Below are 24,459 nucleotides of genomic sequence, written 5' to 3'. Positions count from 1 at the left end.
GCCCACCGCATCATCTCTATTTCCATGACTTGCGTCTTCCTCTCATGCTCATAATTAGTTAGCCAACATTCTAATCCATACAACATAGTTGGTTTTATTGTCAACTTATAAAAAACATTTTTCAATTTAGTATGACGTTTTGTTGTACAAAAGGTCCTTTGGTCATCCACAAATTTATGTGTTGGATAACTTCATCATCAGACACCTCCTTCCTAATTGATCCTAGACCTTATGTACTTGAAGCTTTCTAACCTGTACATACTCTGTTTTATATTATCATTTTGCCTTAGAAATTACATCATAGATAACTTATTCATTATTTTGCTCATCTGTAACTTTTTTTTTTCTTCCAGTGCCGCCCTCTATGTATCCAAGTTGATATAGAACACAATCCTAGTCTCTATCACCAAAACAATGTGGTTAGGGAAAAAACATATAATATAGCACATCTCCCTAAATCTCACCAGAAATCCCGTCCATATTAAAATGAAGATAAATAGGCTAAGTTGGGCGGTAAACAAACCTAATGAATACAAACTAGGGTTTGTTCACGATCATTCGTTAAGTTAACCAAAAAAACGAACAAACACATACAACTAAACATAATTTCTTGTTAGTGTTCGTTTGTTCAACGAATTTCCTTTTTCATGTCCGTTCGCTTATGCTTTTAAGATGTTAAATGAACATATATAAATATTAAATGACCATGAACATAAACATCCAAATCAAGAGCCATATGTATATAAAACGAACAAAAACTAGTCCGTTAAATAGATGTTGCTAGAAAAGACTTAGGAAAAATTAAAATACTCAAACATATATGAACATTAACAAACATAAGTAAATAAAAGAACGTAAATGATCATTAACAAAGAACAAAAAATCGTGTTTGTGTGAGCGGTTAATACCTTGTTGAACGTTCAGTTCACTACAGTCCTAAAGCAAAGTGTCTTGATGCAATCCAACCACAACATTATATGTATAGTACTGTCCTAAAACTCACCTAGCTTCATATGTTTTCTCCAAGTTGATGAACAGAAAACGTGGATCCCCTTGTGTGGCTTTGGATGTCTTCTTTGGTTTATAAATTGATAGCATCGACTATATCTCGACCTCTGGCCTCTTGGTGTTTTGAGCTATGGTTAAAAGAGGTTTGTCGGCAACGGTACTCCTCCATTCCTCACCAAGCACGACCAAATAATGATAGGCTACTTTTAAAGTGAAGCTAAAAATAGAGTTGCGAATTTGGATAGGCTAAATCAGCCATTTCACAAGACTGGATTGGGCTGATCATTTTACATCATCAAGTTCAGACTGCTGTGCTTGCTGACCAGCTTTCATTCGGCCCCTTTCAAGTAACACAACTAAGATTGTATTGGGTTTTAGCAATAGACTTGATTAAAGTTCAATTCTGATTTCGAAAATGTTTTTTTGTAAATGTTACTGGATCAGCCTTCATGACCATAAGATATTTCACAAATTATATTTTTTAAATTGAATGTTTTGGATGACTGCGAAACTGTAACACAGGTCATTAGATTTACCCAAGAACGTCAAAAAAAAAAACGGCCAACATCTAGCTGAACATTAGGATTCCAGCACAAACACTCACTCAATGAAGACAGAATTGTCAACATCCTTGAAATAATACTGGTTTGCAAGCACCATAATGTGTGGATGATACAGAACAACAAGAAACATAGAACAAAATCCTTATTTACACTATCATTGTATAATGTATAACAAGCTGACAAGACAGTAGTTGCAGCAGATTAAGACAAGTTGTAAGTAGGTAAAAGAAAGTTTTAAGGCGACATATTACTCAAGAGAATGTATCCTCCCTGTCCCCCTCCGCCACATCACCCTCCTCCAGATTGCTAAACTCTAAGAAATGTGTCGGCCTATGATCTTCATGATAATACTCCCTAGGAGTCCCCAGCTTTATTCCATACTTCATGCTAACCGTATGTTTCACTCCCATGAAGTTGTAATTCCATGGCCCATTATCAGGTACCTATATATAACCCACAAAGTCCAGTTAAATACATCATAATAAGAAACCCCACTCTTTAAACGAGTGTTCAAAACTGAAACAACATTAAATGATAAGCACAGGCAAAAAAGTTTCTTACCATATAGAAACCGAGGAAACGGTCACTCAAAAGCATCTGAACCTTCTCATAATGAGTTGGCAGATAGCCATGCGGATTGCTTCCGGTATCTTTATTTGCACGCCCCCATTCATACCCTGTTGGTGTCAGCTTATACGCGGTCAAAGAGCATGACCCCGGAGTAAAACTGCAAGTCAATATGACCGATTTCTCTCCGTCCCATTGCTTGTTGTTCTCCAATATCCGAGCATGAAAAGTAAGGTCCTGTACCATATCAATTCATTCATACAATTGGTAAAACGACAAAAATACCCTTATGGGATAAATAGCATAAAATGAAGTACCAAGGTACAAACCTGTGGTGACAACTGAGGAAGCTCGTTAGGCTGCGTGTGCATCCATCCCAACGGTTCAAGATCGTTAAGGAAGTCATGTTCAGGGAGAGCTGAGGGGAGATGGACTTGTTGATGTGTACCCCATTGCGGTGGCATGGCGATGCACCGGATTTCTTTCACCTGAGGATTATCAGGCGGGCTTACACCGTACAGGTACCCAGAGATCTGAGTTCTTAAGTCCGCTATGCATATGAATTTCTTCAAGATATTCTTCGGCATGATGTATGTATATCCAGTTTCCTGTTAAATTCAAAAGTAAGACCCTCCATAAACTTACAACATCATCCAAGAGATAGAAAAAAAAAAAAAGTAAAAAAGTAAAATTACCTTTATATCCTCCGAGTTTACATAGATGTGATTCACACGGAGATAAAGGTTGGTTGCCGATATTGCCCTCACACGCCAATCTGTCTTGGAACCAAATGCCGCTTGTTCATAAGGACTTGTGGTGGTAACGATGAGTTCGTCACCATGAACGTTTGTTGTCTTGGTGGTGACAGCTGTCAGTTGACTAGCTTCTTTTGCCTATAAGATATAAAGATCATACATTAATCAGTAACTATCTTCACAAAACAGTTACATTCAAAATATATAAAAATAAATAAATAAAAGAAGGCAAGTACCTGTTTCTCTATCTCAGCAATTTGTTGTCTCTGCTGAGAAGGCGGAGTGATTTCAGCACCAAGTATAATATCACGAATCTCAGATTGTGTGAGAGCTGAAGTGTTGACATTATTCTTTTTTGCATAATCAGACAAAATCAAATCTCTTAAAGCAACTTCAACCTTCACCCATTGGTCATCTGTAAGGGAAGGCCAAATATGATGTGGCTCAGTGACAATGGTTTTATCAGGTTTCAGCAACATTTTCGCCTTCTCATTGTTGACATGTAAAGCACGCAAGATCAAAATCAGCCTTGAAAAAGCAGTGTACGACGATATACTCTTCAGCCAATCATCGTATATATTGAACAACACCATTTGGGGTTCAGACGCCTTGAGAATCAAATCACCAAACTTTTCGATTTTCAAACACGCTTGGAAAGGAAGCTGCAACTCACTTCCTTTTATGACAATGTTTGGGAAATCGAGCAAGTGGACTTCAAGTGGATCAAGCATACCCTTACGCGTGACAATGATTTGTTTTGGTTGTTCTTCTACAGGTAAAGAACGAACAAGAGCTGCAACTTCTTCTGCTGTTTTCCATTTCGCCAGCTGTCCAAGACGCTTTTGCCCTGCCCACACGCTTGTGTGAATCACCTTCAAAAACAGTTGTCCAGTTCGGGGGTTGAATATGAAAATAGCACCATTGATTGGTTTTGTTGTGAGATTTCCCTCAAAGGTCTTGTGGATTGTTACACGGTAGACATTTGTATCGTCCACAAACCAGATGATTTGATTGCTGAAGATTTCTCCATAGTTCTGAGATGATAAATAAGGTTCTGTTGGCTCTGAAGAGTATAACTGCAACCCTTTTCTTATGCGTTCTCTTAACACATATAAAGCTGGATTCGACTTCATGATCTTGTTCATAGCCTGAGCAAGCAGTGGTTTTGACCCAGGGAACCAGTTTCCAAAAGCGGAATGTAAATTGTACGCAAGATCAAGTCCAATCATGACACCTGAAAGCATACATCAACACATGGAACAAATTCAGTAAAAATACTTAGATAATAAAACAAACAATATATTAGTATTACTGACAGCTGGTGGTTTACCTGTTGGTGAAGGGTAGATTGACATGTTATCTGTTGTGTAATCCATGAATTTGGCTCTGGTGTAACGCTCGATATCATGAGAATCATAATCACCCCAACGAAGCTGCACGTCGATCCAGTATTTATTACTTGCTTTTTGGTCAAACACGTCTTTTGACTCAGCAACAAGGCTGGGTTTTGACATGGGCCAACGATGTGCAGCAAATAGGAGAATGTCAGCACATGAGCTGTTCATTTTGTAACTCTTTCTTGGATGGATGGTTTCCTTCTGAACAGTTTCGATTTCCAATGCGTCTAGTTCTTGATCCAGCACCTGGCAGAGATCCATCACTACACTCTCATGGACCTTCTGCCATAAATGAGCACGGAAGATTTGAATGAGGGAGATCTTGAGGGTCGGGATTTTCCCATGCATGAAGATTCCTGTCAAATCGAGTTGGACTTGGAAACCAACATAGACATTAGCTCGATTGATGGTAGGTGACCACCAAAGTGTGAACCTACGGTTGGGAATTTGGTTCAGACCGGATCTCTGTGCGTTAGTCAGCTTTTTGTACTTCATTGACTCCTCAAAACCTGAGGCTTTCTCCCAAAACAGACCCTCCCATGTTGGGAAACTGTAGAAAAAAAAGAAAAAAAAAAAAATGAGAACTCAAATTCATGGTCAACTATAAAAATAAAAAATAACAGATGAAAAAGAGCAAGTGAAACTTACTATGTGCCTTTGAATAAAGTATGCTCAAGAATACCCTCAACACCACCAAGGGCTTGGATAACGTCAGTTCTGTAATTATTCAAATTCCAAAGTTTACCATCGTGCCTCTGGTGGGTCCACCAAAATGGATTTTGTTTCAAGACCTGATACTGCTTAAAATCTGTCCTCACCCTCCATCCTTTGTCATAGGCTAGAGTGTGCCGATCCTTCTGGAACAAGGTATTGATTCTTGGTATTCCACGGTCCCATGAATCCTGACATAAAAAGAATATATTTAATAATTAAAATAACTTCAGATATAAATGTTTAAGATATAGGGCATAAGCAGATAATAAGTTACTTACCTCCAGATCTTCAAGTGTTAAACGTCTGTTTTGTGACTGGGCTTCTTGTCTTTTCAGAGCATATTCAGCCCACACTCGTTGTGAATCGATGAACTCACTCTCCCATGGCTGTATGTAACGATACAGATTTGGAATCAACTGATCTTCTTCATGACTCATACCACTCCTAAAGTGTGTCACGCCAACATCTGTCTGCTGACTGTACCGGAGATCACTCTGTGGAATCAATATGTGACCCATAGACAACATACCAAGTCCTCCAATTTCCTTTGGTGTGTAGAATATAACAGGAGGAAACCTGCTAGGCATCTTTGAATTCAAACCGATCTTAATACGGGTCTGGATTTTGTTTTCACATTTGACCAACAGATCTAGCAGCTCTTGTGTATGCACGGTTGCTTCACGGAAGTATGTCATGAGACCTATAAGAGCTGTATTCCACTTGTTGACAATTTTTGTGAAAGTTGTAGACCCTGAACTCATGAGAATCTGCCTCACACGATTTTCAAACACTTTCATGTGTTCATCGTCAACTCGTAAGAACGCGACAGCTGTCCGCTCTTTCGTCTGTTCATTCTGCAAGTTCCAAACTCCATCTCTGGTGTTACTGAATGCCTCCTGAGTCATCCTTATTTTTGGCAATATCCGCACCTCAAACCCACACCTACATATAAATAAACAAATATATCATTATAAATTTAAAAAACAAATACAATATATCTTGCTCGCATTTGTAGGAAAGGATCGATCAACATACATGCTAAACAGAAGGTTTGGATTGTCCTTGCTATAAACAGAAACAAAGCTGTTCTCCCACTCGAGTGTTGTGATACTCCGAGGTAGACGATTCTTCATGTCCCAAAAAACACTTCTTCCAAGATTCACTGATATATAGAGACAAAAATAAACCCTTTTAGTCCCAGATACAAAAGAAAAAATAGAAATAATAAAATACAAAATCAAGAAGTTTACCATCATGTTTCATTAGCCTCATCCTTGCATCTCTTGGCCAGCATTTCTTGTTATTATACCCCACCATATTCTCGTTATTAGGATCCGGATGTTCAGTAAGATAACGCTGGATAAGATCTCGAGCCTCTTCATGTGTAAACCGGAATAAAATATGCACTTTGTCAATGTAGCGAGAGTATAACCGGATCGGATGTCTTGTTTCAACTTTAGTGTCCCAGAAAGTAATGAACTCATTCGGCATTTGTGGTGGGCCCGCAATTTCACTCGCACGGGTCAACCCAAGAAGCAAAAGATCCAAGACCAGACCATAATACTGAACCACAAAAGAAGCAAACTGAAGGCCACGTATTAACCCGTATGAGTTTGTGTGACTCATATCTTTATACGACAACACAACATTGTTCTTTGCAGTGACATAATCAGCAATATTGTGGTCAAGGACTAATCGTAGAAGTCTGTTGAGCATTGTCAAATCGATCTTCTCAAAGAACTTCTCAAACTTTGTTTGGAGCATCACCACACACTGTCCATCACCAGTATCCCATACACCCTGTAAATTGTTGATCCCCTGGCACCATTTGTAAACCAAGAGTGGTGGTGGCTCTGAATCTGCAGGTTTTATCCAATTGGGGAAGAGATGACGTTTGTCACCTTCATACCATAGATATTGATCAAGGTATGCATCTGTGATCTTCTCAAGTGGCTCGATTTCATAAACTGGAATGAGATAACTGTACAGATCCATAAACTCAATGCCTACTTCTTTAAAGGCACGTTGGGTGAGGAGATGACGTTTGATTCTTGATAAAGCTTCGTGTGGATTGTCGTAGGCTTGTTCAATTAAGCCAAGTTCTTCTCTTTGGAGCTGATTTAACCTTACAGCCACACTGTAGGATTCTTTAAGCCTCTCGAGAGCAAGAATAAGAAGCTTTGTGTCATGCTTGTAAGACAATGGTGGAAATGGAATGGGTGAAAACTTCCGGGATTCCAACCAATGAACTGTGGTGGTGTAAATAGCCACAGCTTCTTCTGGGGTGACATATGGACCGTCTTTTAAGTAGTTGTGCTGACGTTCCTGAGAGAGAGGAAAAAAAAACAGAATTAACATCATATACACATGTTATACACAATATATATATATATATATATACACACACACATGTGTGTGTAATATGTACAAACATATACCTGTTCTGCCTTGAGCCAAAGACGAGTCAACCTCCCCAAATTCTTCCTACAGACGGTCTTATCAACAGTGGCACCTCTCCTTATACGTTCACGATTGTAGTGAGCAACATTTGTCCACCAATCAGCTTTCGACTTAACATATCTAAGAATCATGTTCTCAATCGGAACAGGTAAACCAGGAACCTAATAAAAATTCAACACCAATGTTAGATGAAAACAAACGGAGACTGAGTGCACTAAAAATGTAAAAGATACCACATAAACAATACCTTCCAGGGGATATTGGCTTTCCAACAACGCCATGCTTCACTTAAATGTTGCAAAATAGTTCTTGCCTTATTTTGCTTTATGCCCTCTGCAAGTTCAAAAAAAAGGTAGTTTAGAACTTATGAAAGCAGCCATTAATAGGATTAAATAATCCAGAGGTACCAAATTAGGGTCATCTATCTCACCTGGCATGGCATCAAGAACATCATGCATCACAGCAGCACGAAGCTCAAGATCAAAATGACTCTCAACACGTTGTTTGGTAACAGTCTTAGCCACCCCTTTAGAATGACGCCCCTCAAATTGTCTAGCAAGTAAATTCCCCAACCACCTTTCTAGCAAAGGCACAATACCACGAAGAAAAAACAACCACACCCGCCACATAGGCGCCCAAAACCCACACCCGGGCCCCTTCCCAACAGGCCCAGTATTAAATCGATAATAAATCAGATGCTTCAAATCCTTACACATTCTAATCTGCCTCATGAGCCTATACTTGTAACGATACATTCCGGTCAGCTGCCCGACGTGTGAGAAAGTATATTGTAGACCATCAGCCAACTGGAAAGCATCAACATTTCCCAACCGGAATTGTATATTTGCATCAACAACAAGTTTTGTTAAACGCAAAATTTCACGGCAAAGATGGAAAGCATTTCCAAATCGTGACTTTTTACGCTCTTTTGTAGTAAGAGTCTTGACAGGCTTCAGGTTGAAGTTGTAATCAAGATGAAGGTAGTTAAGATTCTTCCTATGAATCAACAGGTTGAGCATGTTGTACCCTTGTTTGCAAACTTGGAGACCAGCTTCAGCCCAATCGAGTTCTGTGGTTTGGAAAAACTTGGTGGCTTGTAAAGAACGGAACAAGTGTTTCTTTTTTTGGGCTTTTGGTGGTCTGTGATGCAGCTCGTTTAACACAAAACATTTCAGTAACTTCTGGTAGCTGACACGCACTTTCACTGGGTATGAGGGAGGACTGCAAAAAGAATCCGCAAGAACAGTAAAAAAAATAATAGAATGTAAAGAGTATATTACAAAAATGATCTATGTGCTTTATATTTTACCCATGTTTATTCCATCAGTTTTGGTCATTTCAAGGGTTCATATTGAGTTTGGTCCCTGGGATTCCTATTTTGGGCCTTATTTTAAGGTTTCATATCAATTTTGGTGCCAGCAATATAGATGTTAAACCTTGAAATAAGAACCACAGTTTTAAAAAAAAAAAAACAATTTTAGACTAAATACAGTAACACTCAAAAAGCACAGGGACCATTTTTGTAATTTACTTGGATATAAGTGAGATTAAAAAGATGAACATTATAAGAAAACAAAACATACCAGTGCTCCTTGTACCACTCAGACACAAGTGGAATATCTTCAGCACGCCTCATTCTACCAGATCGCATGTTAAAGGGACGAGGTGCAAATAACAAGGAGATACCAGCAGCTGTGGTGTCAGTATACAAGGGAGTACTGGTAAGCAAAGGCTCTACACCCTCTGGCAAACAGAAATCATCCTCGTCATCATCATCTTCTAGAAGTTTCTTGTCACGTCGATCTTTATTGGCAGCAGTTATGGGATGTATCAAAGGATCATAATAAAACGCAGGTAGATCAGGATCCTCTGTTTTTATATACATAACCATAGGTGTATGATATATGCATAACCTCACTTTCCTTGGCCTGTTGTTGTATAGATGAGGGAAAGCAATTCTGTACTCGGTTCTTAAAGGCGAACGAATGATGAGTTTATTGATGTCATTGAACTCATTCCAATCTTCATCGCCTTTCTCCATGTCACGATACAGAGGTTCAAATTTTGGACCACCTGGTATGCACATGTTAAGAGCTTTGGCTGTGAAAAATGACTCCATGTCAAACAAGTAGAAGTAATTCCGGTCAATTAGATCAGAAAGGAGTTGGCCTGCTAATCGATGGAGGGTTGCCATGATAGGGAGTGAAAGATGCCATTTTCTGTAACTTGGTCCATTGATAAGTTTGGTTTTCACAAGAGGTTTATGGTCATAAAACCAAGTGTACACAGCGGAATCTTCTTCCTCTTCCAATTCCAGTTGAATTGGTTCCAGTGGGTCCACATCAAGAAGATTGTCAGCATAGTCCAAAGGAGGCTCTTCATCATCAAAAGGAGGGAAACGCATTCTCTTGAAATGCCTTCGATCCCTCTTCTCCCTTCGCATCATTATCCACATTGTCCCCCACTGCATAAATAAATTAATTCAAAAAGTTAAATATGTAATCTTTTAATTTATAAACATTAGAGTTATGTAGAATGGAATACCTGAGCCAGATATATTGGTTCGACAACCCATGGAATCTCATTCACGAATGTGATTGCACCGGTAATATGATATAGCACCTTTACATCTCGGACCTACATTTGCCAAGAAAGATTCAGAAAGAAAGGTCAGATTATGAAGCAATCCATGAGGTAAGGGGAAAATTGTTAAGGGAACATGTAAATGAAATGGAATCATAGTACCTGTTCCCAGGGCATAGGCATGTTCTCTAGAAGCTTGTAGACTGCATGAGGAACAAACTTCAGAGCACCTAGATATACACGTTTATCATGACGATATTTTTTTGATGACATGTCGCCATGATCCCTGTAAAGAACATCAAACTGAAAAATTAGATGATCCTGAAAAACAAGCTGGTAAATTAGCAGTACCAATGAACTTAGTACTAATTTAAAACTAATAGGCCGGCCAGGCATGCATTTAGCAAATATCTGACTAACACATAGAGTGTATGAATATTTTGTTATGCAAAACCTACTGGATGTCTATATTTAGTGGGATCGTTCAGTCATCACTCCATTCTATCTCTAGAGGTGGTAATCACAAAGCATGGTTGGGCAGAAGCAAATTACTACAAAGTATCAGATTATCATGTCTCAAGAAGTATTTCAAAAAACATTCAATATAGATTGGGTAACCAGCATAAGCCTACGTTATAATTTACAAGCATGAAGAAAAACCATTTGCATCACTGATCCAGAGGCAACTCCCTTGAACATTACTACTTAACATCAAAATATTTACTCGTGAAAAACTGTTATAACAATAAAAAACAAATAAAAAGATCGGAGACAGTCCAGGCAGAGTAAACCACAAAGTATGCTGAGAGCTATAACTAGCGTGTAACTAGTTCAAAGAACAGCGTATATGTACTCGTGTACATCTTTATCAAGTTCAAACAGACGCATATCTTACTGAAACACTAGGTTATACAAACATCCACGATAGAACAGATAAACTCACCTGATAATCTTCCTAACATGTTCCGGTGGCATGTCTTCCTTCTGAGTCTCAACGAAACCAAATTTCCGTTTATCTCCATATCGCTTCGAGTTCAACTGCATCCATTTCCTGGCTTTTTCTTCCAGCCTCGCCTCTGCTTCAGCCGGAGACGGCAAAACAGTGTAAGAAGGTTGCGCAGCAGGCGGCGGCGGTATTGAACCACCAGCACCTCCAGTCCCTGGAGGAGCTATCGGTGGTACTCCTCCGGTTCCAGGAGGAGCAATCATACCATTGTTATTCCACATCTCTTGTCCGTTGTTACTATTCCACATGATTCCTAAAACCTAACCATAAAACCCTAGTAATTGGAACGAAGTGAACCGACCTAATCTCTCGTGGGATTGTAGCTGTTGACGAGTAGAGATTGACGATGGGAGGAGGGAAATCTGGAAAGGTGTTTCGAGAGGTTCAATGGCGGTCGCTAGGGTTTTGAATCTGACCCGATACAGAGTGAGACCCTCAGTCGAAAAGAGAAAAATAGAAGCAACGACAAACAACGGGCCTAAATAAAGAGGGTTAAGGCGGTTCGCACCTGTGTACGTGACGGACTTCTGTTGGACGTTTGCTTGACTGATGAGGTGCGGCTAGCCCAATCATGTTTCCAAAATGGGAAAATGACTTATACTTTATAAGAAAGTTTGAAAATTATTCAAAAAAAAAAAAAAAAAACCATCTAAGTTTTTGTTGTTCAAAAAATATTATCTAAATAATGTTATTGTATAAAAAACACCAATAAAATATATTGTTTGTTCAAATGTTACCTATAGTAACCGGTTGTTGGAGGTTACTTGATGAGTAGGATTAAAAAATTGGTGATGTGGCTTAAAATTAATGACATGGTATTTATATGTTTTTCTTTAAAACGAATTAGGGCTTTTGCATAATAAGGGACGAGCACTATTGGTTTCTCTCCTGCATCGTCTTCTTCGTCAGCATCTGTGATGGCTTCATCTTGTTTTGCCAAATCCATAATCTCATCCTCAAGCTCTAACGTTTCAAAGACAAATAAGATGGTTGATGATTCATACCCTTGTGGTTGTGGGTTCCCATCGCAAATTTTGACTTCAACCACTAAGAAGAATCCTAGGAAAAAAATTAGGGTTTGTCCCAACCGACTGGTAAGTTATCGTACATTTTGTATACATACTTCCTTAGTTAATGTTGTTTTACCTCTTCAGATGGTAAAAAAATAATCTGCATATGAAGGATCCAAACACACAAAATTGTTCTCTTTGGAAATGGGTTGATGACGATGAAGGAGTAAGAAACACGAATAAGAGAGATGAAACATAAATAAAAGTAGATTCCATTGAAGGAATATATTACTTCAAGTAAGGAATTGGCATAAATGAGTAGGAAATTATGATTTCTGAAGTGGTTCAGAATCATGATTTTTGTTGTGTTTTTAGTGCGTTTAATGATGTAGTATATATATTTAAATCTTTGCAATGTACTTCTTTTAGTATGTATGGTAAGTTGTAGTTTCACTTTGATTTCCCTTTTAACAATGTTAGAAGAAATATCAATGTACTTGTAGTAGTTTGACTTTACTTTTAACAATGTTTAGAAGAAATATCATTGTCCTTTTAGTATATAATGGTTGTTTATATGGATGGTATAACTGTCATCAAGCCATTATAATTAAGGAGAAATAGCAATGAACTTCTATTCAATGATATAGAACCGCATGCAGCCCCTCACACATGGCTGCTATAACAGGGGTATTTTGGTCATTAATTTCGAAACAGGGGTAGTTTGGTCATTAATTTCGAAACAGTGGTATTTTGGTCATTAATTTCGAAACAGGGGCATCTTGGTCATTAATTTCGAAACAGAGGTAGTTTGGTCATTCTTGTTGCATTTTTGGCGAAACTAAAAACAGGGGTAATTTGGTTCTTCTTGTTGCATTTTTGGCGAAACTAGTGAAGCTTCCATCTTCTTATATACAAATTCGAAAATTTGGGAGTGATTTTGGTAACATAAAACCTAATTACAGAAAATGATAAAGCAGTTGTCAAAAAAATATATGATTCAATGGCCAAATATTAGTAATGATGTAGTGAAGTAAATGACCAAAATACTGTTTTTGAAATAGCATCACACTTTCAATTTGTACGTTATTATTTCTTGCCCACCTCATGCTCAAACGAAGTATTGGTCACATTATGCCCAAACAAAGCATTGGTAAAATAACTATTAAAATCACTATTTTTCAAATCAACAAACAGCAATATATGGACAGTTTGGTAAAAAAAACATAAAACAGAATATAAAACAATAGATGTACAAACAATTTAAAGGGCATAAACAGTAAGTGGTATTCATTCAAAACATGTGCATCCGATACTAAATGTTGGTAAGTGTGCACAAGGCACCAAAAGAGGAGCCCTTACAATACTTAATTGTTTTTAGTGTGCACTAAGCACCAAAAGATGTGACATTTCAAAGTTGTTGGCATAATTTAAACAAAAGCAAATATCCTAGATTAAGGTGATTGAATTTTCAATACTTGACCCACTTCCATCTTTTGTAACCACCTTTATCATCAACTTAAGCTTTGTGATCCTCTGAGAATGACCACCATTTCTCCTATTACACTTTTTAGCAACAACTTGTACATGTTGAGCAACTACATGTTCAACTGCTTGCTCCTCATTTGGTTGTTCATCAGCCACCATTTGTTCAACAACCACTTCTTCTTCAGCCCCAACCTCCTCAGCAGCCACTTATTCTTCAACCCCAACCTCCTCGGCAACAACTTCTTCTTCAGCCCTAACCTCCTCAGCAGCCACTTCTTCTTCAGCCCCAACCTCCTCAGCAGCCACTTGTTCTTCAACCCCAACCTCCTTAGCAACCACTACTTCTTCAGCCCCAACCTCCTCAGCAACCACTTACTAGCATCAATATAGCTAACACACAAAACATTTAGCACATAAAAGCACTTTAGGCTACGGCCCGATGCAGTATGCAATATATGTGTTATTATTATATGCTATGATTATGTTATGCTATGTTCATCCAGTTTCGGACTTCGGTCTGATGCAAAGGGCAAGGCCCTACTCAGTTTCGTACTTCGGTCTGATGCAGTGGGTAAGGCCCTAGTCAGTTCAGGACTCATGTCCGATGCAGAGGCCGAGGCCCTAGTCAGTTCCAGACTTCGGTCTGATGCAGTGGGCAAGGCCTAGTATGTGTTTTATATGTTATTTCACGGTATGTGGTAGTTTGGGGGAGCTCACTAAGCTTGATGCTTACAGTTCAGTTTTGGTTTCAGGTACTTCAGTTAGCAAGGGGGAGGGGGAGGGATGATGTAACGCCCGTAGATCAGGGCTAGTCAATTTAGAGATGATAAACCTCAAAAATGACTTTTTGATGGAAGATTATTTAGAAGGATTAATACTAACTAAGTTGTAGTATATGTTACAAGGATTCCGTAGATATAAAGAACGCCAAAATCCGAGTTATAACGAAGAAGTTATAACCTGGCGAAGTTTCGCGACAGAACCGGCACGACCCAGCGCGATGTAAATAGTGAATTTACGTTAGAGAGATATTTTGTGACATCCCCAATTTCACGGCCAAAAAAGACCGGTTTTGTTTATACTTTATTTCAAAATCAGAGTAATCTTTTAATAAAAGAATTGCGGAATTTGTCCCAAAACAATAATATGATAAAGATTTATCAAAAGCATTTCCTTAGAAATGTATTTCATTAAAAGACTTGGGATGTCATGTTCGATACAATACATAAGTATAAACAATACAATATAAACCTTTCTACATTATTTCATATTTACAGGCCTATATCCGTAATCTCTCATCCCAACACATCACAACTATGCTCGAGCGCCACTACCTGTAATACATAAAACTTAGTGGGTCAGGCTTGGGAGCCTGGTGAGCATATAGGGTTTTCAACCCACAAATAATAATAAATTTATTAATTTCATCGATCAACAATAAATTTATTAATTTCTTCAAACCAACAATAACCCTGATTACTCATTCCCGTTATCCTCACTTTACGTCCTTAAACACCTATACAAGAGACCTAGTCTAAGGATTTTATCATCGGGATGGACACTACTGCTAAGGGGGTTCATCAACAATAAATGTCCTAAAGGCAACCATGAGGGGGATGGAGTACACCGGTGAACATCAAGCCCACAAACACCTACAGGTTGCGAGCCTGCTAGCGTTCCACTAGACTGTCTAGAAAAGTCTGTGGTCGTCATCCATACTCCGCTAGATGACTGGAACAACAACAACATCGAGGCCTCTCATCATTTTAACACACATCAACTATTTCGTCTACCAATGTTTTACCCAACATATTTGTAGATAAAATACATATACAGTCTATAACTGGTATAAAACATTGTATTCAACAATCATCTCAAATAAACAATCAATATAATTACACATAACACGTATTTTATAGAAAAAACTTCATATCTGTGTGTAAGATGAAAGTGACTATACACTTAGTTGATTTGATGATAATCGGGCAGCAATTCGTTCCTTAAAATGATTGTTTCTGATAAAACCGGGAGTTTTATTGAAAAATCGGGCTCTGCGAGAGTTGGAGCTTCAAAACCGAAAATATAAAATTTTCTGGGTTTTCGAGCACTTCGGGACGTATTCCGGGCTTTAAAAATGATATCTGGGATTCGGGGGAAGTCAAAATATAAGTTTAGGGTGAAAAATGACATTTTTCTAATTCTAGCCGGGAGATCTCGCAGCCCCCTATTTATAGGGTGCGAGACCGAGGGCTTCGTGGCTGAGAATGCTCCACGTAGCAGCTGCGAGGCTCGGTCACGAAAAGAAGACGTGGCAGCGAAGGAGCGAGACACGGAGGCGGGCTATGCGAAGGGTCGAGAAGCGAACACGCGTCGGATGCAGCGAAGGCCAACGAGGCTCGGATGCGAAGGACGCGTCGGAGGCTGGTCGGCGAGACGTGGTTGCTTCGGATTCTTCCATGGATGCGACACGCGTCATGCATGTGAGGCTCGTACGTGGCCAAATCCGAGCCATGCATGCGAAATTCCTCGGATTTTGCACCCAAAACTTCTAAAATTCATAAATTTCGCATACGAGCTCTGTTTTTGACGTTCTTTATATGCACGTGTAGATAAAATTACGCTCTACAACTTTCATTTGGACTTCGTCGGCTAGTTTTGATTTTAATTTTAATATTGTTATTTTTAACAGACCGGGACAGGAAAATCCGTTAAAAATTCATAACTTTTTCATCCGACGTCCGTTTTCGTCAGTCTTTTTACCGTTGTACTACTATTGACGAGACCTTCGATTCTCGTTTAGGTTGTGTCGGCTAAATATCGCTCGATCTTAAATTCGAGTATTTAGCTGTCTACTGGTAAGCTAAAACTTAGAAAAATCACAACTTTCTCATGCGAAGTCATATTTGGACGTTCTTTTTATCAAAATTCTCGGTTTAACGAATACTATGACTTTCATTTAGATTGTTAAGGCTAAAAAACACTTTATCGAAATATTCACTTTTTACGCTTCCCGGTGCCGTGCCGGTTTCGTCGCGAAACTTCGACAGGTCATAACTTCTTCGTTATAACTCGGATTTCGTAGTTTTGTATATCTCCAGAATCCTTGTTTCGGCCACTACAACTTTCTTAAAAGATATCTGCTTTTTCTAATATTTATTTTAAATGCTTATTTTCATTATTAATTAATTAAATCATAATAATTAAGCAAATAAGCATATAATTCACATAATATTCACATAATTCCTCTTTATTACTTCAAAATGAGTTACAAAGATTGACCTAGACTATTACAACATTATTAATGCTCTTAGCCCAGAAACACGAGCATTACATATTTAGCCGAAACAATCTAAACGAGAATTGAAGATCTCATCGATAGTAGTCCAACGATAAAAATACAGACGGAAACGGAGTTCAGATGGAGTTATGAATTTCAAAAGGAGTTTTCATGTCCCGACTTACTAAAAATAATATATAAGTAATATATTTATAATATATTAAAAATAAAGTCAAAATTAGCCAACAAAGTCTAATCGATGGTTGTAGAGCATAATCTCACATCCGCGTCGATATAAAGAACGTCGAAAACGGAGTTCGTGTGCGAAAGTTATGAATTTCTGAAGTTCGGGGTACGAAACCCCAATCAGTGCCATGATGTGGCAAGTCTTCTAACACCTCCGGGAGTCCCCCAGATGCAACTTGCGATAACGCATGCAATGACGACCAAGCCCACGCCGTGGAAAAAGGTGTCACGACGTGGCAAGGGCCAATTTTGCCCTATAAATAGATTTGAAGGACCAGCCGAGTTTGGTTGCTCATTCTCTCATCTCTCACCCATATTACCTCGATTTACGTGCAAAGAAGTACCCCCGAAGCCCCTGTATCATTCCTGAGCCCCGAAGATCCCGAGAAGTGCGATTCCCGAGCTGAAGCTCTGCCCGCGAGAAACCAATTTTTTTGTGAATATCTTCCAGATCTACCAAAGAATATTTCTTCTACAAGCCGTAGTGTTGTCCAATCATCTCTAATCAAGTGAGTGTGTGGCCACTTTCTTCTAACACATAAATATTAAGTATTTGCTATGAAATACATGCTATGTGTATAATATAAAGTTGTTTATATGTGTGAGTGTGTGGTCACTTTCTTCTAACACATAAATATTAAGTATTTGCTATGAAATACGTGGTATGTGTTTATACATTGTTTGCTTATTTGAGATGAGTGTGGAATAGATGTTTTATATAGTTTTTAAACGAGTTAAACTTTATATGTATTTTATATCTACAAATATGTTGGGTAGAACATGGGTAGATGAGATAGTTGGTATGTGATAAAATGATGAGGTATGAAAGATGATTAAGAATGATATTGGCAGATGCACCAATTAGAGAATGTCATAATACTAGCAGATGCACTTAAGAATAATATCGGTATATGCACCAAGTAGTGAATGTCGTAATCCTGGCAGATGCGCTTATAGGATAATGTCGGCAGATGTAATGCCCGTAGATTCGGGCTAGTCAATTTAGAGACGATAGGCGTCAAAAATAAATTTTTGATGAAAGATTATTTAGAATGAATGATCTTAACTAAGTTATAGTATATGTTACAAGGTTTCCGTACATATAAAGAACGCTGAAATCCGAGTTATAACGAAGAAGTTATGACCTATCGAAGTTTCGCGACAGAACCGGCACGACACAGCGCGACGTAAAAAGTGAATTTACGTTAGAGCGATATTTAGCCTTAGCAATCCAAATGAAAGTCGTAGAATGCGTTAAATCATGAGCGTGCATAAAAAGAACGCCCAAATCTGACTTCGTATGAGGAAGTTATGATTTTTCGAAGTTTCGACTTAGCAGTATGCAGCCCAAATGCTCGATTTGAGACCGAGCGGTTTTTAGCCGAAACAATCTAAATGAGAATTGGTCAAGCCAACCCACCAATAGTTCGCCGAAACAATCAGGATGGAGACAATGATGGACGTGGATGCAAGTACAAGGATTTCATGGCATCCAAACCACTATGTCTTTCTGGGAGCCCGACACCGGTGCAAGTCATGGACTGGATCTCCGAGATGGAGACAATGTTTGAAAGTTGCGAGTGTAGCAACAGACAGAAGACCGCTCTTGCAATCCCTCTGTTAAAATCTGGAGTACTGAGCTGATGGAAGTTACTGGCTGGTTCAATGCCCAAGGGGGAAGCTAGCAAGATGTCTTGGGAAGAGTTCGTGGAGCAAATGAAAATGCAATACTGCTCTGAGCAGGATCTTCTGGAAATCGACAATGAGTTCTAGAATTTAAAGAAGGGAAAATTGAGCGTCACTGAATACGCTACAAGCTTTGCGGAGAAGATGAAGCTTATTCCATACCTAATTCTAACTGAACTTTCCAAGGTCAACAAGTTTGCCAATGGATTACCAGCGGACTTTGGTCCGATAGTCAAGCAAGCAACCACTCTGAAAGCCACCATCTGGGCAGCCAAGAATGTTGAAAACCAAATAAGGGAAAAGGGTCTAAAGAGAGTTGAAGTTGTAGGGAAAAGGAAACACGAGGGATCTTCAATGATCGACAAAGAAACCAAACTCTCGAAATCCAGAGGAAAAGATGAAACCAAGTGGTGTGAAAAGTGCAAGAAGAAGCACTTCGGAAGATGCGATGGAGAAGTGACCTGCTATAAGTGTGGTAGGATCGGTCACTATTCCAGAGATTGTACAGTGTTACGAATGTGGAGATGGTGGTCATATTTCGAAGAACTGCCCAAAGAAAGACAAAGCTGCAAAGAAAAATGTACCGCCACAGCCAAGGGCATTCCACATGATCCTCGACGAAGCGAATCAAGGATGAGGATTTTATATCCAATGATCAAGTTATGAAGTAACAGTGTGAATAGTAACTTATGATATGGCCTATTAGAGGCATAGTATAGGGTGAACTTGAACTTTTGTGTAATAGTTTCAAGAATTGATATAAACACTGGTTTTGTTATCTGGTGTGTTGAATGATTATATGATTTATGTATGGTGACTTGGTTAACTGCGAGACAATACTTGGGACGAGTATGAGTAGGTGTGAATGGTAGTAGAGATCTATACTACCGGAAGCACAGGACTCACACTTAGATCAGGGAAAGTCGCAAGGTTACCAAGAAGCTAGTAATTGATTTTGTTTTATTCACGTTTGTCATTACCCTTGTTTCGGTAATGGCTAGTGGGATGATGGTTATTCCGACCCTAGTGGTCATATTAAATTGAGTCCAACTACGATGAGAGGTCATCGGGACTCGACCCATCGGTTAGTTAAAATAGATAAATGAATGTATTTAACCTAAGAAGAAGAAGGAGTCCACGATAAGGATTTATTTTTGTAACTTTAAGATTTCGATTGAAAGTCCAACATAGTACGAAGAGTAGATGCAGGATTGAGCATCATGGTTATTACTTAGGATGGAGAGATAACTTATGGAGTCAGTATATGAATCCTATTTCGTTAATGATTCCGGGACGTAATCATCCTAAGGGGGAGATAATTGTAACGCCCGTAGATTCGGGCTAGTCAATTTAGAGACGATAGGTGTCAAAAATGAATTTATGATGAAAGATTATTCAGAATGAATAATCTTAACTAAGTTACAGTATATGTTACAAGGTTTCTGTACATATAAAAAATGCCGAAATCCGAGTTATAACGAAGAAGTTATGACCTGTCGAAGTTTCGCGACAGAACCGACACGACACAACGCGACGTAAAAAGTGAATTTATGTTAGAGCGATATTTAGCCTTAGCAATCTAAATGAAAGTCGTAGAATACGTTAAACCATGAGCATGCATAAAAAAAAACGCCCAAATCTGACTTCGTATGAGGAAGTTATGATTTTTCGAAGTTTCGACTTAGCAGTATGCAGCCCGAATGCTCGATTTGAGACCGAGCGGTTTTTAGCCGAAACAATCTAAATGAGAATTGAAGATCTCATTAATTGTAGTAAAACGATAAAAAGATAGGCGAAAACGGACATCGGATGAAGAAGTTATGATTTTATAACGGAGTTTTACTGTCCCGGCCTACTAAAAATAAATAATAAAAATAAAGTCAAAATTAGCCGATGGAGTCTAAACGAAAGTTGTAGATCGTAGTCTCACCTACGTGTGGATATAAAGAACGTCGAAAACGGAATTCGTATAAGGAAGATATGAATTTTTGAAGTTTATTTAATAATTTCGATATTTAATTTAAATAAAAATTTGCCGATATTATCCATGGGGGAGTCAGCGACCTTATCGTCGTTACGCCCTGCGTAATGAAATTTACGCCCCGCATAAATCGGGCTTCAGCCCCCTATAAAAGGAAGTCGAGTGCAGCCGATTCAGTTGCTCATTTCTTCCCGTTTTCTCGCGTTTTTGCATCGTTTTTCGTGCAAGAAATATCCCGAAGCCCCGGTATCATTCCCGAGCCCCGAAGCAAGTCCCGAGGCCCCGAAGATCCCGAGAAGTGCAATTCCCGAGCCGAACCTCTGCCCGCGAGGAGTCCGGTTTTTGTGAAGATCTTCCAGATCTACCGAAGAATACTACTTCTACAAGCCGTAATGATGTCCGATCATCTTCTGATCAAGTGAGTGTGTAGTTACTTTCTTCTAACGCATAATTATGAAGTATTTTATACGAAATACGTGTTATGTGTATATATATTGTGGTTTATATGTGTGAGTGTGCGGTTACTCTCTTCTAAACACATAAATATAAAACATTAGCTATGAAATACGTGCTATGTGTTATATATTAATTGTCTATATGAGATGGGCTTGGAATTGATGTTTTTATATGGGTGTTAAATGATTTAAACTATATATGTAATTTATATCTACAAATATGTTGGGTAGAACATGGGTATATGAAATAGTTGATGTGTGTTAAACGAATGTGATAAGAGAAATGTGAGGATATAATGGTGATGATAATTAGGTGATGAGAAACAGGTGATGATGATTAGGTGATGAGAAATAGGTGATGATAGAAAGGTGATGATAATTAGGTAATGATAAATAGGTGATGTGAGATGAGAGGAGATACCATAACCTTGACCGGTGATGTGGAAATTCAGCGATGTAGTCATCTACCAGAGTATAGATGGCGACCACAGACTATTCTAGACGACCCCGTGGAAACACCAGCAGGCTCATAACCTGTAGGTGATGAATTACGAGTCCAGGCGATGTTGTGGCTACGTATTCATGCAATGATACTCTAACCCTTACTATGAATTACAAGTCCAGGCGATGTTGTGACTATGTATTCATGCGATGATCCTTAGGAAAAAAGTCCTTAGGAACAAAAATAAAAGGAAATGTGATGTAAGGAGTGTTGGATTAGTGTCTAAGTCCATAACTATTTTGGTATGTACTTGACCCGATGGTGCATGGTCCTTTTGGGTTGCCTTCACCAAAGCAACTTGATTGGAGAAATATATAGAGAGAGAGGATAATATGATTTATTAATATGTTATAATAATAATATATTAAAGGAGAAATCATATTTGTTTAATTAATATTGGTCAATAATTAATTATGAATTAATTTTGTGATCAAGTGTAATTAATTAAACTAGAGGGGCTGATTTGTAATTATGTGATAGTTACAAAATAAGGTAAGAATTATCTTATTATTAGGTTGGACGAATTTAAGGTGATAAGGCCTTAGAATTCGACTATGATAAGGATTCAAGGATTATCTTATGGGTTGTTTTGTGGATAAGCAACTAGATAAGGATAATGACTGAAACCCTATCTCTACACCTATATAAAGACCCTAAGGCTCATGAATTCGGGTATCTCTTCCCAAGAAGTCCTAAGGATGAATTCTAACCTCTCTCCTCTCTCTTTATACCTTCTCCATTTGCTCTTGGTGTTTGTAAGCCATTAGAGGAGTGACACTTGTGACTCTAAGCCTTCCAAAGTCAATTCAAAGAGGAATTAGGATTGTTATTGCTACATAACAATCAAGGTAATATCTTAAACCTAATTATATGTTAATATTGATTTCCATATGCTAGAATTAGGGTTTATAGTCTTGGATTCAAAGCATGTACAATAGAGAAACCTATATCCAAGCATTAAGGTTTGTATGAGCACATAGGATGTCTTATGATAAAAACCCATTACTGGTATCAGAGCCTAGGATGGTTTCAATTGTATTGATGCATTGTATATCTAAAAAATTCGATTTTTTGGTGTTTTAGAGGCTGGACTCGCCGAGTCCATAGCTGAACTCGCCGAGTCCAAGGTGACTCGACGAGTCAACTCGTCAGATAATGCTTATCTCGGGATTTCTTGTTGTTTTTGCATATGGATAGTTACCTTATCATGTTAGATCAATATTAATCCGATTATATGATATATTTGACTATATTTTTGATCTAAATGAAGATATTTATCAATTAATAAGATAATTGTTTCCTTATAAGATAATTGATTAATTATTTTGAATAAATTGATAAATTGTTTTGCAAAAAATCATTAAATAAATCAAGTATGGATAATTATGTGATTAAATGTTAATTTAAAATTATTTGTTATTTGATCCTTGTTGTTATGAAAAGTTTTATATTTTCCCCTTTAGGTTTTATAGTTTAAATTTGAACCCAAAAGTTTTGAAGTTTTGAAATTTAAATAGTTAAAACCCTAATGTTTTGAAAAAGGTTTCAAAAATTGCCCTCAAGTTTTGGAATTTAAAAGTTGATTAAAAGTTAATTAGGAATGTTAAATTCTAAAACCCTAGTAATATTTTGAAAAGTTCAAATACACCCTTATGGTTTTATTAATTAATCAAGGAGTATAATTAAAAGAAGTTTAATAAATCCATAAAAGTTTAGGTTTGCAATTTAATTGAATTAAAAGTATAATTGTTAAATTTGACCACCTAGTATTTTAAAAGTGTAAAATACACCCTATACTATATATATATATATATATATATATATATATATATATATATATATATATATATATATATATATATAACATTAAAAGTCTAACATTATATATATGTATGAGTAAAAGTCAGTCTTACCGTTAGTAGGCCTCATTCACGAAGCTGGTCTATAAGGGGTGTTTAAGGAAATTGCCTATAAAATGGCGATTGAATGGGTATCCACTCTTACCCACCGCACTCTTGACTAGTGGAGGGTCGTTAGCCGAACGGGTAGGATAGGACGAAACCTTCCATTATAAGTATAATGAAATACAAAGTAACTAAATGTTTTTCTAATTCCCAATATTAGTTACTTAGGCAAAAGTGAATTGATGCAATTCCATGAAATTACACTTTGTGCCCTTGCGAAGACGTTAGTGGAGCGTGTGTGGTTTACCGACACACTAAATGATTCTAAGCAAAGGTAGCAAAGGGTGACTCAATGTTTGTCATAGTTCGGTGGAGCGTGTGTGGTTTACCGGCACATCGAATAGGTGATTGTAACATGTGAGGGCACCATGTAAGTTTGCATGGTTATTTACACCCGCTTTGTGATCCTCGGCATCCCAGTCACAAACAAGAGGGGCATATCGAGATTTAAACATGCCATTGAAATGTTCAATGAATCTCAAATGATCTAGGAGTTTTCATAGATTTAAAACTTAAATTTCTTTTTCGTTTATCATGGTGGAAATTAGTGAATCGTCATTCACTTACCTTCAAATATTCTGCAACTAGATTACGGCATCCCTCTTCTAGGTTGTAGCGTATTGTGTTGGGTCCAAGCCTTAGTATCTCATTTGGGTGATTTACTAAGGACTCAATCGATCAACTAACTTGAATTTCGTTTTCTCCCGTTTTGTAGATGTCAAAGTTCGACAACTATGGTCTTCCCAAATCCCGTGGAACAAGCATTCCACATGAAGATGATATTCCACGATTCGATCGAG

At 38.0% G+C, this 24,459-nt stretch overlaps 1 protein-coding gene across 1 annotated transcript; it reads right to left on the bottom strand.

Annotated features, from left to right (window-relative positions):
* Window positions 1-1,616: 1,616 nt before the first annotated feature.
* SUS2 (Pre-mRNA-processing-splicing factor) lies at window positions 1,617-11,512 on the bottom strand. Its single transcript, XM_078978332.1, has 17 exons — window positions 10,991-11,512; window positions 10,210-10,333; window positions 10,009-10,101; window positions 9,048-9,928; window positions 7,895-8,685; window positions 7,712-7,797; window positions 7,443-7,625; window positions 6,255-7,329; window positions 6,040-6,166; window positions 5,283-5,946; window positions 4,939-5,192; window positions 4,224-4,840; window positions 3,130-4,127; window positions 2,834-3,031; window positions 2,468-2,746; window positions 2,133-2,375; window positions 1,617-2,014 (listed from the first exon to the last, which is right to left on the bottom strand). Exons 1-17 carry the CDS (start codon window positions 11,299-11,301, stop codon window positions 1,823-1,825), a joined length of 7,116 nt encoding a protein of 2,371 aa, XP_078834458.1. The 5' UTR covers window positions 11,302-11,512; the 3' UTR covers window positions 1,617-1,822.
* Window positions 11,513-24,459: the final 12,947 nt, after the last annotated feature.

Source organism: Lactuca saligna, chromosome 1, assembly GCF_052625555.1.
Source record: "Lactuca saligna cultivar CGN05327 chromosome 1, ASM5262555v1, whole genome shotgun sequence".
NCBI lineage: Eukaryota > Viridiplantae > Streptophyta > Magnoliopsida > Asterales > Asteraceae > Lactuca > Lactuca saligna.
This window is presented reverse-complemented; position numbering and strand designations above follow the sequence as displayed.

Bases quoted from the DNA above. Each gene is read 5' to 3' on its own strand.
- SUS2 (XM_078978332.1), bottom strand. From the start codon at position 11,301: ATGTGGAATAGTAACAACGGACAAGAGATGTGGAATAACAATGGTATG. The intron at 7,626-7,711 runs GTATTGTTTATG...AATTTTTATTAG, and splicing joins AAGCCAATATCCCCTGGAAG to GTTCCTGGTTTACCTGTTCC. The intron at 4,128-4,223 runs GTAAACCACCAG...GTATGCTTTCAG, and splicing joins AATCTACCCTTCACCAACAG to GTGTCATGATTGGACTTGAT.